Below are 19,417 nucleotides of genomic sequence, written 5' to 3'. Positions count from 1 at the left end.
GGTTTCCTGGGGGCCTGGCCCTGGCTCAGGAAGCAGGGATGGGCGGTGGAGGGCGGGTCCCGGGGGGAGTGGTCATCAGCCAGACCACTCCCTCTAAGAGCCCTGTTGCATGAGCTGGACAGCCAAGCAGGCCCTGTGGTGAAGAAGCTTTCCGGGCTTGCCGGTTGGTGCCTGGAAACCAGGTAAAGCTAGATATAATATGGCTTCAGAGGAAGTGGTTGGGAAGGCCCAAACAGCCTCAGGCATTTTTATGATGTTGGGTGACCTCCAGTCAGAGGAGAATGAAAACTGGGTAGGGTCAACTAACCTGTGAACAGAAGGAGGAGGTACATCCAGAGATGCTGGCAGCCCTCTGGGTGTTGGCTGTCTGGGATAAAGGCTGGCCTTGTTAACAGGGTCTCTGCTCTATTCTTATTTTGATTAGCAGCTCTCTGAAGGCAGGGACTCTGTTTGAGTCATCTTTGTTCCCACATAGCATGGAGAACAGTGTAAAGTGTAATCAACAGGGCATGATGGGCTTGTGCTGGGGTCCCACCCTGAGGGCAGTCTGGGCTCGGTGATCTCATCTGCTCCAGTTTTTGTTCCATGGAGTTAGAGGAAGAAGTCAGTGGTGGGGGTCAAGCCTAGCCCTTGGTGGGCTGTTGCCGTCTGGGAATGCCAGCCAAGGGAGAATGGGGCTTTTTATAGTTCTCTTGCTGGCCTTTGGGGAGGGAGCCCTCCTGGCTTAAGCTCAAGGAATGGATTTTTAAGGACTCTCAAATTCTGTTTCATGCTGAGCAGAGTCTGGGCCAACCGCAGGACCTGAATGAGGTACTAATGGGCACAATGGTAACTGTGCATGTAGCCTTTTGGGAGATAGAGTTTGAGGGTACTAGGGGTTGCTCTGATTGTTGCTGGAGTTTGGCTGGGACTGGAGGGAGAGATGCTACAGGAGTGAAGTCTATTTCACTATGGTAACGGGATCTTGGGAGGAAAGATGGGTTCTACAGGTACTGGAAGCTCTTAAAAAGTCATATCCTTTACTCCCCAGGCCACAAGACTGTGTGTGTGTGTGTGTGTGTGTGTGTGTGTGTGTGCGCGCGCGCGCGCGCGCGCGCGCGCACACACACATAAATCAGAGGTTCTTGACCAATAGATGGCAAGTGTTTATTGAAAGGAAAAGAGAACCAGTATTCTTGTGGTCTCTATCCTGTGCATCGCTACATCCCCAGTGCTTGATGCATAGTAGGATTCCAATAAATATTTGTTGAATAAGTAAAACCCTACTGTGTGATGAACCTTTAGGAATTAGAGAAATTTTCACGCTCTTCACAAATGTTCTAATCCTGTCTGGAAGTATCTAGGATAGAGTATAAGATTCTAAGATGTTGAACCTGTGGTCAGCTGCTCTGGCACAGGGGCAGGCAGCTCTGTATTCCTCCAGCCTGGGCAAGTGAAAGGGTGCCTGGGATCACTGGGTCCAGTCCTCCCGGGCCTGCTGAGAGTTTGCCCCCATGCATGTTGTGTCCAAAGAGGATGGTAGGGTGTACTTATAGTCTTGAATATAGTTCATCCCATAATATGTCCTATAATATCCCATAACACCTCTCCTACCCTATTCAGGACATGGCCACCCAGTAGCCTTGCTTATCTGCATGTAGCCAAGAAGGTCTCCAGATCAGCCAGGACTCAAGTTCCTGCATTTTTTTCACACCAGCTCCCTAAGACCCTGTTTAACTCTTATATAGGAGTTGTGTCATCCTATTTCCAAGCCCACAACTGGAAGGAAGCAGCAAAGGAGAGTGTAAAGAGACCAGCATAGAGAGGAAAAATGACCACAGTGCAACTGAGAGTTGACACTGATTGTGGACAGAGATCAAGACACTATGCAAAGCAAGCACGAGCATAAGAGCCGGGGGTCATTTATTTAGGAGGAATGGCTTGGCACGCCTTGGCCCTTGGGGGGATCATTATTTTGATAATTGATGCTTTGCTGGTAATTGTGACGCTGAGTCATCAAGAAAAGGTTAAATGATGTTCCCTTGACTGTTTAGGAAGGCAGGGAAGGAAGCGTGTAACATGTTTTTAAAAGATGTCCCAGTCAGATTGACTAAAAAATTTTTTTTTTTAATTTATTTATTTTTGGCTGTGTTGGGTCCTCATTGATGTACGCGGGCTTCCTCTAGTTGCGGTGAGTGGGGGCTACTCTTTGTTGAGGTGCACAGGCTTCTCATTGCGGTGGTTTCTCTTGTTGCGGAGCACAGGCTCTGGGCGCACAGGCTTCAGTAGCTGTGGCACGTGGGTTCAGTAGTTGTGGCTTGTGGGCTCTAGAGCACAGGCTCAGTAGTTGTGGCGCACAGGCTTAGTTGCTCCATGGCATGTGGGATCTTCCTGGACCAGGGTTCGAACCCGTGTCCCCTGCATTGGCAGGCGGATTCTTAACCACTGAGCCACCAGGGAAGCCCTAAAATTTTTATAAGTGTTGACTCTTAGGTAATATCACTAGTCCTCTCAACAAGGCAAAAAATAAGTGGTGGTACCCTCAACTACAGATAAAGAAACTGAGTCCACCCACACAAGGTAGGTAACTTTTCTGAGATCTCTCAGCTAAGACTTGGCAGGGATGAGGTCTGAACTTCTAAATGACCCTGGAGCACGCGCACTGAGCTCTACCCCAGACTGTTTGGAAACCGGGCACACTCTTGAAAACATGGCTTTTGGACAGCTCTCTCTGCAGGGGTTCCGGCTAGTCAAGGTTTTACTGTGTTACTGTGGAGCCAGGATGGGCCCAAACTTAATTCAGCTCCACCCATAGCAGATTGCCAGTTATCCTAAAGGGCGCTTGCCTCAGTGGAAACAAGAATGCCTTTAATACATTTACATTTTAAGCACCTACCTGGGTGCCACACAACACTTTCTGAGGCCAGAAAATGTTAGGGAGGAGCTGCAATTTCAAAAATCCTAGGCCTCTCTCCGTCAGGAGCTTTTGTTCCTTTGTTTCGGTTCTGGATGCTGCTGGGAGATGCTGTGCTGTGCAGTCTCGGTGCTGGTTGTTCCGGTCTGTCTCCAGGGTGGCGGGGCCCGCCCCTGTGTCAGAACCCCTACCCCCTTGTTCCCACCATCCAGATCTGGCAAATGGTAATTTTATCCTATTTACTTCTCTCATTTATTATAGAGATAGAACGTTACAGATGCAACTGAAGCTTTCTCTTTCTTCCTAATAGCTTTCTCTTCCCTCCCTCCTGCCCCAGAAGTAACATTCTCTTGAATATGGTGTTTATCATTTCTATGAATGTTTTTATACTTTTTACTGTTGTCTGTAAGTAATTTATAGTTTCATGTTGTTTCAATTTTGACTTGTATAGCATCATGCTGAATGAACATTGTTGTCTGGATTGACCCATGTTGAAATATTTAAATCTAGTTTATTCGGTGAACTGTTATATGGTTTCTATTGCATATTACAGTTCCCTTATGGACAGACATTTGGGTTGATTCCATTTTCTCACCACTATAAGTAGTAACTGTATTTATTATCCATGCACCAGTCTTCTCTACCATGTATATCAGTGGTGGGACTACTGGGTTATAAATTTTGCTTTTCAAGTTACGGTCAAATAATGTCCCTGAGTGATTTGTAACCAATTTATGTTCTTACCAGAAACATGAGAGCCCCTACTTCACTAACATTTGGATTGTGTCTTGCAATCTAGTAGATGTAAAATGGTATTTTAAAATTATTTTATAAATTGGTATTTTAAATAAGTGCTTTTGATTAAAGATAGGGATGAGCACTTTTCATGTTTATTGGCTAACCGTGTTATTCTGTGAGGCTTTGCCCTTTACGTTAAAAAAATAATTTTTAACCAGGTAATGTATCCACATGATTCACAACTTGAAAGGTAATACAGTGAAAAGTCTCCAACATCTGTTCCCTTGCTCCCAGCTCCCCACCCTGTGACAAGTTAGAGGTTCTTGGTACTTTTTCAGAGCTTTAATTGCCATTTTCTTTTTCTTGTTGATTTTTAGGAGTTAAAAAGTATATATATATATTTATGTATGCTAAATAAATGATAATAAATAATCTTTTTAGGTTATATTCATTACATATAGCTCTGGATTGTCTTAACTTTATTAATGTCATTTTTCATAGGGAAGTTTTAATTTTAATGTTGTCAGATTTGCCAGTCTTTTGTTCATACTTTCTGTGTCTTGTTCAAGAAATCTTTTCCTACTCTGATTTTACAGAAACATATTTAGTATATTTTCTTTTTAAGTTTTGCTTCCACACTTACATTTTAAATTCACCTGGAATGTATTTCTTTTATGTGACAATGGTTCTCAACTCTGGTTACGTATTAAAGCCTCATGAGGAGCTTTTTAAAAAAGTACTATTGTCTGAGCCTCATTTCAGATCAGACCAATAAAATTAAAATATCTCAGGGTGGAGCCTAGGCGTGGCTATGAAATGCCCCAGGTGACTTTTATGTCCAGCCAAGGTTGAGAACCACTCAACCTTGTAAGATGGAACTGATTTTATTTTTTCCAGAGGACTAGCCAGTTTTTCCAGTACTAGTTATTGAACAGTCTATGCTTTTCCTGCTGACTTGTTACTGTTAAGATTTGATTGATAACTTTATTGAGATATATTTCACATATCTTAAAATTCACCCATGTAGAGTGGTTTTTAGTGTATATTCACAGAGCTGTGCAACCACCCCCACTATCCCCGCATCTTTTTTTTTTTTTTTTTTGTCCTGTGGGCCCTGCTGCTCGGCAGCTTGTGGAATCCTCGTTCCCCAACCGGGGATCAAACCTGGGCCCTCAGCAGTGAGAGCTCGGAGTCCTAACCCCTGGACCACCAGGGAATTCTCTCCACTATGTAATCTTAAACCATTTTTATTACCCCTAAAAGAAGCCCTGTATCTTTAGCAATCATTTCCTATTTCCTCCATCCCCTAGCCCCAGGCAATCACTAATCTACTTTTATCTCTCTAGATTTGCCTATTCTGGACATTTTACATAATGAGTTCGTACAATATATAGTTCTGTTGACTAGCCTTTTTCATTTAACGTAATGTTTTCGAGTCATCCGTGTCTCATCCGTGTCGTGGCATGTTATCAGTTCTTCATTCTTTTTTATTGCCAGATAATATTCCATTGTATGGGTATACTACATTTTGTTTATCCATTCATCAGTTGCTTTTCAAGATATGGTCAAATAATGTCCCTGAGTGATTTGTAACCAATTTATGTTCTTACCAGAAACATGAGAGCCCCTATTTCACTAACATTTGGACATTCTAGCTGTTTCCACTTTTTGGTATTATAAATAATGCTGCTATGAACAGTTGTGTACAACTTTTTGTACGCAGCATATAGATCCCCTAGCTTCTATATGACCTACTGGGAGATGATTATTTACAAGTTAACTTTTTGAGGAATTGCTAAATTGTTTTCCAAATAGGCTACACTATTTTACACTCTTACCAGCAATGTGCAAGGGTTCTAATTTCTCCTCATCCTCACCATTACTTGTTATTGAACATGCTTTTGATTTTAGCCATCCTAGAGTGAGTAGGAAGTAGATTTAGTTGTGGTCTTGGTTTGAATTTCCCTAATGATTAACGATATTGAGCATCTTTTCTTGTGCTTATTGGCCATTTGTATATCTTTTTTGGAGAAATATCTATTCAAATTTTTGCCCATTTTAAAATTGGTTTTGTTTTTTTTTTATTGTTGAGTTGTAAGGGTTCTTTATATAGTCTGGATACAAGTCTATTATCAGATTTACAAATATTTTCTCCCATTCTGTGATTTGTCTTTTCACCTTTTTTTTTCTCTCTTTTAAAAATTTTAATTTAAAAATTTAAAAAAATTGAGGTGTAATTGATATGTCATTATTGGTTTCAGGTGTACAACTTAATGATTCAATATTTGTATACATTGTGAAATGATCTAGTCCACTTTCTTTATAGTGCCCTTTGAAACACAAGTTTTAAATTTTGATGAAGTCCAATTATCTATTTTTGTTTTGTTGCTTGTGCTTTTGCTATTGTATCTGAGAAACCATTGCTCACCCAAGTTCACAAAAATTTACCCCTATATTTTCTTCTAAGAGTTTTATAGTTTTAGCTCTTACTTTCAGGTCTATGATCCATTTTGACTTAATTTTTGTGTATGTTATGAACTAGATGTCCAAATTCATTCTTTTGCACGTGAATATACAGTTGTCCTAGCACCATTTGTTGAAAAGATGATCCTTTTCCTATTGAATGGTTTTGGTACCCTTAATGAAAATCAATTGACTGTAAATGTGAGGTTTTATTTCTGTACTCTCAATTCTGTTGCATTAATCTATATGTCTCTATGCCTTGGTAACTATAGCTTTGTAGTTGGTTTTGAAATTGGGAACTGTGAGTCTTCCAACTTTGTTCTTTTTCAAGATTGTTTTTCTGGCTCCCTTGCTTTTCCATACAAATTTTAGGATTAGCTTGTCAGTTTCTACAAAAATACCAGCTAGAATTTTGAAAGAGATTGGATTGAGTCTGTAGATCAATTTTGCTAACCTTAAGAATGTTAAGTGTTCTGCTTCATGAACATGGGATGTCCTTCCATTTATTCAGGTCTTTAGTTTCTTTCAATAGTTTCCAGTATACAAGTCTTACACTCCTTTTGTTAACTATATTCCAAAGTTTTTAATGCTTTTGCTGTTGTTATAAATGGGATTGTTTTGTTTCTTAATTGCATTTGGGGGGGGGGGGCGTGGGCTGTATACCATGCAGTTTGCAGGATCCTAGTTCCCCAACCAGGGATTGAACCTGCTCCCTTGGCAGTGAAATTGTGGAGTCCCAACTACTGGACTGCCAGAGAATTCCCCTTAATTGCATTTTTGGATTGTGCACTACTAGTATATAGGAGTAGAAATGATTTTTTGTGTATTGATCTTGTATCCTGCCATCTTACTGGACTCTTTCATTAGTTCTAATCATTTTGTTAGTGGATTCCTTAGGATTTGCTATATATAAGATCATGTCATTTATGCATAGAGATAGTTTTACTTCTTTTTTTTCAATCTGAATGTCTTTTCTTTTTCTTGCCTAATTTTCGTGGCTAGAATCCAGTATGGTGTTGAATAGAAGTATCATGAGGGGACATTCTTGTCTTATTCCTAATCTTAGGGGGAAAGCATTCCTTCTTTCTCCATTAAGATGAAACGCCTGTGGGGTTTTTTGTAGATGTTCTTTGTAAGACTGGGGATGTTCCCTCCTGTTCCTAGTTTGTGTGGTGTTTTTATCATGAAAGGGTGTCAGATTTTGTCAAATGTTTTTTCTGGGTCTATTGAGGTGATCAGGTGGTTTTTATATTTTATTCTATTAATATTTAAAATTATATTAATTGATTTTTGGATGTTAACCCAATCTTATATTTCTGGGATAAATTCACATGGTCATAGTGTATACTCCTTTTTATATGTTGCTGGATTCAGTTTGTTAGTATTTTGTTGAGGATTTTTACAGCCATACTTACAAGGGATGTTGGACTGTAGCTGTTTTTTTTTCTTGTGATATCTTGTTTGGTCTTGACAACAGGCCTCATAGAATGAGTTAAGTGTCCCTTTGTTTTTTGGAGGAGTTTGTGAAGAATTGCTGTTAATTCTTTAAATGTTTGGTAAATTCACCAGTGAAGCCATCTAGTCCTGGGCTTTTCTTTATTGGAAGTTTAAAAATTATTAATTCAGTCTCTTTACTTATTAACAGGTCTCTTCAGATTTCTTCCTGAGTCAATCATTGGATTATGTCATTCTAGGAATTTGTCTAGGAATTTCATCTAACTTATCTAATTCATTGGCATATAGTTGTTCATGGTATTTCCTTATAATCCTTTAAGATGTTCTTTTTTGTCTTTGATGTTCTGCATTTATACTATGGATGATGTGTCTAAATGTGAACTTCTTTTAAATTTAACTTAGTTGTGCTTTCAATATGAGGACAAATGTTCTATGTTCAGTTCTGGAAAATTCATATACATTCTATCTTTGAAAATTGCCGCTCCCCTATTCTTTCCTTTTTCTTCCTATGGAACTCTATGGACCTCTGTCTCTTAATGTTTATATTTTCTATCTTATTCTTTGCATCTACTTCAGGATAATTTCCTCAGTTTTTTTTTTCCATTTCACTAATTCTTTCTTTAGCTGTATTTAATTTTCTGTTTAACGTACCTATTGGCTTTGAAATGTCAATATTGTATACAATTCACCCGTGAAAAATCTGGGTTTGAACTGCATGGGTCCACTTATATGTGGATCTTTTTCAATAAATATGTACTACAATACTACACAATCTGCAGCTTGTTGAGTCCGCGGATGCGGAACTGTGGATACAGAGGGCTGACTGTAAAGTTATATGCAGATTTTCTACTGTGTGGGGGGTTGGTGCCCCTAAGCCCCGTGTTGTTCAAAGTTCAACTGTATTTTATTTCCATTCAGTACTTTTTCAAAGTCTTTTTCAGATTTTTCTTTTATTTCTAGCTTTTGGAGTACCAGTTTGTTCCATCTTCTGATTCGCTTGTCATGGTTTGTTTTATTGTGTGGTTTGTAATTTTTATACTGATCTCCTCTTCATTGGGTTGCAAAGAGTGGGATGCTTAAAAGCAAGGTATTTTGGAAGTCTGCACTTATTGTGGTGATGAGGTCTAGGACATATCAAATGTGTGGGTGAGTGGCTGAGGTGGGGTAGAGGAAAAGACTGGCAGAGGAACTTTGCATGTCTGGCTGCTTCCTGTCATACAGGTCTCTGCCTAAGAGTCACCTTTTCAGAGCCTTCCCAGGCCTCCCTAAATGTCTCCACCCCCCAGTCCTACTGTCTTTCTTCTGTTTTATCTTATCACTGTTAACACATCACTATTCAGAAATATATTAGCTATTTGTCTACTTTTTGTGACCTTCCTCCATATTGGAATGTAAGCTCCATGATCGTAAGGATTTGTCTTTTTTTTTTGGGCCACCCCACGTGGCATGTGGGATCCTAGTTCCCTAACCAGGGATTGAACCCGTGCCCTCTGCACTGGAAGCACCAGAGTCTTAACCACTGGACTGCTGGGGAAGTCCCCAGTAAGGAGTTGTCTTATTCACTGCTACGTCCCCAGCACCTGGCATGTGGTTTATACTGTGCATAAATTTGAGTGAGTTTGAGTAGTCCTTTTTTTAGATGGAAGTCATCTGAGCCCCGATGCTGCAACTTTCAGCTGGGCTGAGTCTGACCAGGTAGCAGAGGTGAACAGTTTGCCTCTCCATCCCCAAACCTTTTTCTGGACCACCACTGGAGATATCTTTTTCTCTCATTATAAGAGCCCAGAAAATACTATCCATCCTGTGTGCTTCAGCCTTCTTCTGGCATGAGTTCCACAGCTGCTAAAATCAGTAGTAGGGATTTGAGTGCCAGAAGCCCTGGGGGAAGAAAATGCACAAAACCCTGGGAAGATCTGGTCCTTACCTTTCGGAGGCTGTGATTGAGTTAAGAAGACAGCACACACAGAAAATAGGTTAGGACGCTTGCCCACTCAGTGAGTCTGCTGTGTAGATTAGCGCTCCTTTCGGTAGAGAAGGCAATCTGTGTGCTGGCCCCTGGGTCACATGCCGTCACATAAGTGGTTTCTGGAGGGATCTATGGGCAAGTTATGAATTCCCAGGTGACTCCATTTTGGCCTCCTTCTGAGGTTGCCCCATGCTGTAGGAACTTGTTCTGAGCATAGTGTTACTTGTAAAAGGGCAGAAAGTTCCTGTGGGCGTTCCCATGATGTGGGCTAAGGATGGCACCTTTCCATTCGTCTTTGGCTGTATCTCTTGGCCCCATTGGTTTTGGGGTAGGGGAATGGTGACAAGCACTGGAATTCCAGCAAACCCTGGCTTTCCCACTTGCCTTGCTGCACAGCTTTCGGTGAGTGAGTAAATGGCTCTGCCTCATATGGTTAGGGTAAGGAGAGTTCCTAGAGAATGTGTTTATTAGCACAATGCCTGCTACACCCTAATAAAATGCTAGTTGATATTATTCCAGTCCGGCACCTTGGGAGCCACTTGTGCCTCAGTTTCCTGATCTGTAAAATGGGGAAATAATACCCAATCCTTGCCTGCCGCCCCTCCCCTCTGCCCCTGGCTGTTGTAAGGGTTAATATCCTCAGGCTTTGAGGTCCTGGGGTGGGGGAGGAGCTGCATAAATGGGTTATTGTTGTGCTGCTGAATGATCTGGCTTTGTTCAAGTGTCTTCAGTATTTGACTTCCTGCAGTTAGTGTCCCCTGACTTTAATTGCTATAGATATTTGTATGTCCTCAGCGGCTGGGGCGCTCACCTGCCCGGCTGTGACCTGGGTCCTCACCCAGCCAGGGACCTGCTGAGTTAGGGTGGGAAGCTCCATTTCCTCTGTTAGGGGCCCCCCAGGAGTCAGGAATGAAAGAAATGCAGAAAGTATGACCCACACGCGCAACTGATTCTGAATAGGACATTTATTGAAGAGGTTTTGCAGGAGGTGGCGGGTGCTTTAATTCCCAAGGCTGTTGGTGGCAGCTCTCTGCTCGCCCCAAGCCTGTTAACTGCTTGGCTGCTGGTGCTTAGGGAGAATGAGGCTCCCCGGCCCCACGCGGCTCTCCTGGTGCTCGAACGGGAGCCCTTTTGAGAAAAGCGGTAGGTGCCGGGCTGGGCCAGGCCAGGGGGTGTGAGTGGGGCATGACCAGGACTATCCCAACTCCAGACCTCCAAGTCTTGCCAAACTCTCCTGTGAAAAATCTGGCCGGCCACAGGCTTTGGGGCAAAAGGTAAATTTCTCCCTTGGGGCTTCAGAAACTAAGGATGGGTGTAGGAGAGTTGGTCCCTTTTTAATCCTGTCCTGGCTTCTTCCAGTGGATTTGTCCATCGAGGCCAGATGAGAGCAAGATAATCCTGTGTTCCTCTTAGAGGCGACTGCAAGTGGTTCTGCGAGGGGCTTCGGAGGGGCTTCTGATCTCTGAACACTTAGAGTTGTGTGATGAGAGAACGGGGCTGTTCCTAGAGGGACCCAGCACATACTGGGAAAAGCAGAGTTGATCTCCCACTTCTTCCTGAAGTTTCCTTTTCTCAGAATCCACAGAGGGTGGTTATTTTGGATAAAATCAAGGGGTGGCAGTGGAGCAGGTGAAAGGAAGTTCTTCCCCACCCACCCTGTCTTTTCCCTGGTGCCCAGGCCGGGGCAGTGCCCACCACTTCCAGAGCTCTGGGCTGCAGGAGCAGGGAGGTCAGGGGGCAGATTGCCACTCTGCTTTGGCTTGACTTTCAACCCTGAATCAAGGCCTTGATTTTCCAGGAGCAGGACTCTGCTGCCTGGGCCATGCCACTCCATGCCCTGTGTGTACCCGCTCGTCCCAGAATCTGGGGTTTGGTGACAGCTGCCTGCCCTGTCTGAAGTCTGGTCTGTGTGACCTCTCAGCTGAGGGAGAAAGCTGCTCTCCTCCCACCAGGGAACTGGTTGGATGAGTTTTCTCGGGCCTCCCTGGTTGAGGCCCCTTAGAAGGGAAGGCAGGGACCTGGGGGCTGGGGGCAGGTGCTGTGGGGCGGGGAGGGGCCCTCTCCTCTCCCTCTCTCCTGCAGTGGGATAGGGATCCCTGGGGGACAGGTGGTGCAGGAGGCCCTGCTCTCCAAAGGGCTGGCTGCCTTTGAGAATTGACCTTGTTGTGTGAGGCTATAAGCTCTGCCTTGGAAAATCCACTTTCCTAACACGTCTGGGTCAGGTGCCAGGCCCAAGGTCAGCGTCCAGGGCAAAGAGGAGGTGTTGGTTGGAGCTCTTCTCTTGCTGTTGTGCCCGAGGGCCAGGGAGGACCAGGGTGCATGACTGATGGTAGCAGTTCATGAAAAGGGGGCTGCTCACATTTACACACTTTTCCGTGTCTGGGTGCTCTTGCTTGGAATTGGAGACCAAGGTGCGTTTGAGGGAGCCTCCCTAATTCTAATTTGCTTGGCGAGGGAAAGTGAGAATTTGGGGAAGGGAAAAACCCTCAGGTGGTAAGATGTACACTGACTGCTCCCCCAGGCCAGCTGGGAGCTGCTGTTCTGGAATCACAGTGGGAGAGTCCCTTCTGGTTAAGCCCTGGTATCTCAGTTTCTAGACTTGGCGTTCTCCCCCTGCTTTTAGCAGCATTTCATTTATGTGTAGGTTCATATCTCCACATTTATCGGGGGCCTCGTTTCTTCCCCCTTCACAGGGGTTGGGATAGGTGTCATTCTTCTTTCTAGCATATGCTCCCTGACTGTCTCTTTCCTCCTTGAAGCTCTGTAAACAGTCAGCACTTTCTTGGGCCTCTGGATTCTTCAAGAACACTCTGGCTGTATAGATCCCTGAGGCCATAGCCCCACCTGGCGGTCTGTACCTTTTTAGGGCAGTTTCTCACACCTTGTCTCCTGGAGTCTCGGTGGTAGTTCTTCCAGGCCTGGCCCGGGTGTGCCCTTCCCCACAGTTCCTTCGGTCTGTCCTCGGCCTGCCTTCCAGCCTCGCCACTTGCTGCCAGACGCCCCAGGTCCTCGAGTGGTCCAGGTCCTTTCGGGACCCCACTGTCCATGCTGCCACCCAGATGCCTTCAGAGCTCTTCTTCATCTGGCAGAAGCTTACTCATCATTCAAGACTCAGCTAAAACTTCACCTCCTTTAAAGCTGCCGGGTCCCCCAGGTGGCACTTGCTACTCCCTCTTCTGTCAGCAGAGTTTATGTGTACTCCTGTACCAGCACTTGAGGCACTGCTTTGTGGATAATCCGTTGATATAACTATTTTTTTAGTTATATTTTGTTATTATTATTATTACTTTTTTTGGCCGTACTGTGTGCCTTGTGGGATTTTAGTTCCCTGACCAGGGATTGAACCTGGGCAGTGAGAGTGCGGAGTCCTAACCACTGGACTGCCAGGGAATTCCCCAGATATGACTATTTTTCCTTCTAGAATTCTGTTCCTCAAAGACAGGGACAGTGTCTTATTCCTTTCAGTATCCCTAGGGCCTAGCATCATGCTCGGAAGTGTTGAGTGATTCCCAGACTGGAGGCTGTCTTGCCCTCTCATATGGCTCCAACACCACCCTCTACTTCCTTTTGTTATTATTATTATTATTTTTTCTGGCTGCACCATGGCACGTGGGATCTTAGTTCCCCAACCGTGGATCGAACCCGTGCCCACTGCAGTGGAAGCGCGGAGTCTTAACCACTGGACCAGCAGGGAAGTCCCTGCTTCCTTTTGTTATTGATGTGCTTGTCTCGTTTCTCCTGATAGAATATCAGCTCTCAGGAGCGGGCTCTATGGGTGATTCATCTTTGTGTCACCCACAAGGCTGCAATGTCCTTGTGCAAAGTAGATGCTTGAATATATTGTCCAGTGAATTCTGAAGCTCATGACTTGGGAAGGTCCAGTAGTGTTAATCCCTAAATGAGCGGTAGACCCTGTGGTACAGACGGCTCACTGCCCTGCGAGTTAGGAGCAGAGCTAACACTGGTTTTGAGCCGTGCTGGCTGGAGTCCCAGGGCTGTTCATACACATTCTGCTGCTTTCCCCTCTTTGATATTCCCTGTGACTTAGGAAATGGGGCTTTCCCCAGTACCTTATGTCTTTGTTAAATGCTGGCTCTCCCATATGTCCACCCTGGAGAAGGATTGTGTTTTTTCTTTAAAACCCAAGGACCAGTGTCAAGGATGGTTTCTACCGATCACTTCTTTGTGCTTTTGTGCTGCCTCACATCACCTTCAATTCTGTTCCTCCTCAGGCCTGTTGTCCCCCATGGCTTTGTTCCTCTCCAGCTCCTAGCTGAACATGCCGGTCTCTACCTGTGGAACCCTGAGGAATGTGCCCTGCCTGCCACAGCAAAGGACGGTGACTCATTCATACTTCGTCTTCTGGTTTGACCTTCTGTGGGGCACAGATATCAGACTTTGTCCTTTCCAGCCGAATTGCTTTATGTTTGCCCTTATGATATCATGGTCCGAATGTATGTTGGGATCGTAGATGATGGATGATTGGTGGGGTGAGTGTGGTGTGGGGAGGGGAGGGTTAGGTCATGCTGGTTCACCAGGTTTAACCCATATCTTTATTATTGATTTGAGATGTAGGTCACCTTTTGTAGGCACACATCAGAAAAATCTCTTGTCCTGGTGCTGTGGAGCAGATAGTAATTCATCCATCCTCCTCGTCGCTACCATTTATGGAGGGTTTACTGTGTGTCAGTTGTACAAATTGCTCTACTTGTATCATCTCAATCTTGGAGACCAGTGAGGTTGGTAGTATTGCTGTGCTCATTTTGCAGGTGAGGAACTTGAAGCTTGGTCAGGTCAAGTGACCTGCCCAAGGCCACACACAGCCAGCAAAACGGAGGAGCTGGGGTTCAAACCACGTCTGCCTGACTCCAATGCCTGTGAATCCGTTTAGTGCATTTAACCTCTGCTCTGCGGACTCCCACGTACTCACGTACTTGCTCATTCTCTCCTTCTCTTCTGACAACTCAGATCTAGTGGGCCCCTCTGTTGCTACTTGCTTCCAGCTGAGATTCTCCAATGCCTTTGAACCTGTTGCAATAGTAAGTGCTGCAACTCTTGAAAGTGTGGTTCAAGCCAAGAGGACTCAAAACAAGCAGCCCCTATAGTGGGCATAGGGGGGCAACTAGATGGCTAATTTGTAGCATTGGGTCCCTGAATTTTGCTGATAAGGAGGGGTGGTCCTGTGAGCCTTTTTGACCTAGAGATGAGAGAGGTAGGGCCTCTGGGAACACTGGAGGTGTCTGATTTCTAGCATAGCCTTTAGCTCCTCCATCTTCTGGGGATATTCCGTCTGTGTCATTTTCCTGCTTAGTTACAAGTTGTGCTGGGAGCAAGCTGACCTACCCTGGCTGTGAGCAACAACAATTTCTAATCAACAGTAATTATTCTCATTTGCCTTCAGTACGTGTTTCTGTGAAACCTCCTGGTGGACTGCTTTTCCTGGGGTATTTGTAGGGCCATTTTATTGTAGTCCCTTCTCCAAACTGCAAAGTGGTCCCTTGGCCACTTTCCCCTTCTCCCAGTTTTTGTGGCTGGTCACTTAATATGTGGCATGGCAGGGCAGCTGTACCCCTGCTCCAGTCCCTTGTCTGGGGCGTAGGGTACGGGACTGCTGGGGTGAATGAGCAGTCACTGCTCCTGTGTGCCTCTTGGTGGGTCGGAAACTTGCTGGCAGTGACTAATGTGGAAACTCATTAGACTAGGAGGAACTGGGTCAGGTCTTGACTTTGACTACTGTTTATCTTTCACCTGACTGTGGGAGTGCTCTAGGCACAATCCCGCAGGAATTTATTGAGCACCTAGTGTGTGCATTGCCTTCTGGGGGTGAAAGAAGGCCCAGCCCACTGGGTTTTATTATCTAGTCTGGAAGGAAAACTTGCACATAAGAACCCCCTAGGACCAGTGCTTTATGTGATACTCAGGCTCATTAGAGTTCAAAGAAGTGCATGTGTATTAGTGTCCCATGGCTGCTGTAACAAACTGCAAACTTAGTGGCTTAAAACAGCACACATTTATTATCTTATAGTTCTAGAGGTCAGACATCAGTCTGGGCCTGCATGGCTATGTTCCTTCTGGAGGTTCCAGGGAAAAATTTGTTCTCTTGTCCTTTCCAGCTTCCTGAGGACGCCTAGATCCTTTGACTTGGAGTCCCTTTTCTCCATCTACAAAGCCAGCAGCCTAGCATCTACCAAACTCTCACTCTCTGTCCCTCTGCTTTTGCTGTCACATCAGCTTCTGACTCCTGCTGCCTCCCTCTCATAAGGACCCTTGTGATTACATCAGACCTACCCACATAATCTAGGACAATCTTCCCCATCTCAGGATCCTTAACTTGATCACATCTGCAAAGTCTCATTTGCCATATAAGGTAACGTGCATAGGCTCCTTATATCCAGGGATTAGGATGTGGATATTCTTGGGGGAGAAGCATTATTCAGTCTGCAACAGTGCGTGTGTTGGATGGGTTGGTGATGGTTGGGGAGACCTTTCTGAGGGAGATGATTTGACCAAATTTGTGTAGGGAGAGAACGTCTGGGACACCTTCCAGGTTTGAGAAGCAACATGAGCAGCCGTTGAGCTTGTGGGTGGTGGGGACAGTGAGGTGTGGGTGAGTGGTCCTCCCACTGAAACGAGATGCCAGGGGCTTTCCTTTCCTTCCAAGGCTAGGCCGAGGGAGTTTTTTGGACTTCAGTCTGTATGTCCAGACTCCTTCCCAGAATTCAGGTGGGAAGGCTCCACTGGCAACCAGAGCCTTTCCTTCCTAGCAGCTGGCTCAGCCACACTTGGTGGCCCCTGCTATTCCTCGGTGGTGGGAAGAGGAATTCACGAGGGAAAAGGAATTTGAGCCAGCTGGCCTGGGTTTGGGTGGCCCAGAAACCCTGGTCACACTGTTCGCATAGCCTCCGTGGCAGTCACGTTGCTCACATTGAACACAGTCCGTCCCTAGGGAGCCTTCCCTTGTCCTCCCTTAGGGTGCTTAGGGCCCCTGCGTCTCTGGGGAGGGACAGGAGGGTCAGAAGGAGAGGGGCAAAGGCCAGACCCTCTCAGGGATCCTCCCCATCCTCAGGAAAGCCTCGATGGTGTGGTGAGAGGTGTCCTCAGCTGGTATGACCTCACCCAGCTCTGCTCACCATCTGCTGGCCGGGGGAGCCGTAGGAACAGACCCGAGAGAGCCCAGCTTCTGTGGGGACAGCGCTGGGCAGCAGCGTGTCTGGAGTGGTGCTGAGCTGGATGTGTGTGTGTGTGTGTGTGTGTGTGTGTGTGGAACACAGCTGGCCTCAGGATCTCAGGGTGAGATCTCTGTGGAAGTTCACCTTGCTCCTGCCTTGTTTGTCTGGAAAACCTGCGGCTTTTCTCTGTTGCTTCCTTCTGGTGCCTCTCTGAGCAGATCCGGACAGTGCAGTTGAGGGGTTAGGGGGAAAGGCAAAGGCCTGTGGCTGCCCCTGTTTGGAGAGCCCTTGGAATATCTAGCAGGTGTCGGTAGTTGGGAGATGAAAGAAGGTCAGGAAGGAGGGCCGCGCAGCGTGCAGCCCCCCGAGGAGGGAAGGACTTGGCCCGCTTGCCGGTACCCGCTGATTCCCTGGACTTTGGAGCCGCTGCCTTTGGGAGAGACCCCTCTCTCGGTTCCCGCCCGCCTCCAGAGCAGGTGTGGCGCTCCGCCTCTCGGGTGTGGGGCAAAGCGGGGTAGGTGAAAGGATGACGTCAGCCGCCTCCGCACCTGGACCCAGCCTCTCCGAACCAAAATGTTTTCTGGGGCGTCTCCAGAGCGCCGGCCTGCACAGCCTCCTCCCGGTCTCCTGCCTTCTCAGCCCACTAGACACCGAGGGAGGGCCGGAAGGGAGTGTTGCTGAGTCCTGGGGACTCCCTAGGACCAGAGAAGCAGAGGTTCTCCAGAAGGTTCCAGGTGAGTTCCCGTCTGGGACCGTTCTTTCTGAAGCTGGCGGTGGGCTCAGGGAGCAGGGGCCTACTGCCTTAGTGACAAGAGGCCTGAAGACAGAACCTGGGGGCTATGGTGGGGTTTGGATGGTCACTTTTTTCTGTTGGAGGCAGGAGGCTAGATCAGATCGGGGGCACGGTGCTGAGGCCTCGCGGGGAGGAGGGGGATGTGGGACTTGGCTCCGGTCAGCTGTGCTGGGAATCCAAGGGGCCTGCTGCAGCCTGCTTGCGTTCCTGCCCGGGGATGTTCAGGGAAGGTCCCCGTTGGTGGAGCCAATAACCTGGAGAGGTGTGGGTGGAGGAAGGGTGTGGATTAAACTTAGAAAAAGTTAAAAAAGGAAACTGATCTCCCTTCCTCTCCTGCGCCGCGACCCTTAAAGGTGCATGTCTGAGCAGCTTATTGGGCCCATCAGAAAGATTTTACAAGACCCTATCAAAGAGAGCTTCCCAGGTGTGGGAGATACAGAGTTTTCTAGAAGACTGACTCACTGACTGATGATTGACTGGATTGATTTGTGTTGAAAGATGGAAGAGGTCACTGCGGAGCGATACTTAGGGAACTGGAGACTAGTGTGACAGAACGGGGTGGGCGTGGACATCTGACTTGGGGTTTGGCTGCTGTCTGTTAACTTTCTCTAGGCGCCCGCTGCCCCAGCGGACAGCGTCTTCCAAGATGAGTTTGAAGACCTGAGTTCTAATCTTTGGGGCTATGGGGTGATGCTCCGCGGAGAGGAAGGAAAGATTGCCTCCGCCCAGGAACACGTGGGCCGGTGCTTCTGCCGTCTCTGTGGGAGCCTGAACTGCACACACAGTAATGGTTGGATTGGGCTTTTAGGACCAGAGTGCACTCACATTAGGTGTGATGTCTCTTGTCCCTCTCTATCTAATGGTGTCTGCTAACAGTGCCACTTAGACTCTGCCTTGTCTGCTCTCACTGCCCCATTTGCTGTTCATCCCTCCCTTTCTGGGTCTCTGTGTTCTTTTCCAGCGAGTCCTCCCGCCCAGGAGAGAGAGAGAGAGAGCCTCGTGATCCTAGGTCTCCTGGTCACTGTAGGGCTTCTGTTATCATCCGAGCAGTTACAGTCCGATCCCGATGCCCTCGTGCTTCTTCCCCTCTCCGTGACCTGCAGTCCTTTGACCTGGAATCTGTATTTTTCTACATTGTTCCAAGGAAAGGGTAAATGGGCAAATGTCACATAGTAGGAGGTCTAGAAATAGCCTTAAGGAATCTTAACTCTCTCTCTTTTTTTTTACCTCCATTGGCCTTTGTGGGATAAGTGAAATGTCATGTTAAAAGCCCTGACCTTTATGTCTTAATATGTCCCCCGTGGCTTATGCTGAGGCAAAGCCACGGCATCCAGGGCTGTGACTAATCCTTTGCTGTGGTTCTAGCTGGTGTGAAATCCATCAGGGAGGCAGCCAGCAGCGGGCAGGGGCAGGAGAGCATGCACACTGAAGCCTGAGTGCCTGAGTCCAAATCCAGGCTCTACTGCATGCTACTTCTGTGGCCTCAGTTTCTGCATCTGTAAAATGGGGATAATAATAGTACTGACCTCATAGAAATGTTATAAGGTCTTGTTATGTCTACAGCACTTGGAACATTTTTAGCTGTTAGTCATTATGCTTTCTTTTAACCCCAGGAGGATTTGAGCATGGACACTACTTTGAAAACATGAGCTTGGTTTGCAGGCAGATGTCTGTGTGCAACCAGAGAAAATTTCTCCAAGTAGAAAAGATGTTTTAGTTCCTGGGCTTTTGAAGTGTGCTTATGTTGCACCCTATGACAACGGGGCCCCTAAAGAGTGACCCTCAGAAGGTACCCTTTAGAGATAAATCTCCCTGAGAGTGTGTGTGTGTGTGTGTGTGTGTGTGTGTGTGTTGCGGGGGGGGGGGGCGCTGTGACTAATCCTTCACTTTAAGGCCGCGACCTGGCCAGCTGTGAAATCCATTAGGGACTTGGGCCTTTT

The 19,417-nt window shown here is 46.3% G+C and overlaps 1 protein-coding gene across 4 annotated transcripts in view; it reads left to right on the top strand.

Annotated features, from left to right (window-relative positions):
- PLEKHG3 (pleckstrin homology and RhoGEF domain containing G3) overlaps positions 1 to 19,417 on the top strand; it is a 42,091-nt gene that overhangs the window by 4,135 nt on the left and 18,539 nt on the right. The window contains exon 1 of one of the 4 annotated variants that reach the window (XM_068544093.1): positions 19,189 to 19,266. The exons of 2 other annotated variants lie outside the window; for them this stretch is intronic. In XM_068544093.1, coding sequence (XP_068400194.1) covers positions 19,219 to 19,266 — 48 coding nt within the window. In that variant the 5' untranslated portion in view covers positions 19,189 to 19,218. Of the gene's footprint in view, positions 1 to 19,188; positions 19,267 to 19,417 lie in introns of those variants that run through there. One more of the 4 variants, XM_068544111.1, reaches the window with a different exon arrangement.

The sequence above is a fragment of the Eschrichtius robustus genome, chromosome 1 (assembly GCF_028021215.1).
Source record: "Eschrichtius robustus isolate mEscRob2 chromosome 1, mEscRob2.pri, whole genome shotgun sequence".
NCBI lineage: Eukaryota > Metazoa > Chordata > Mammalia > Artiodactyla > Eschrichtiidae > Eschrichtius > Eschrichtius robustus.
This window is presented reverse-complemented; position numbering and strand designations above follow the sequence as displayed.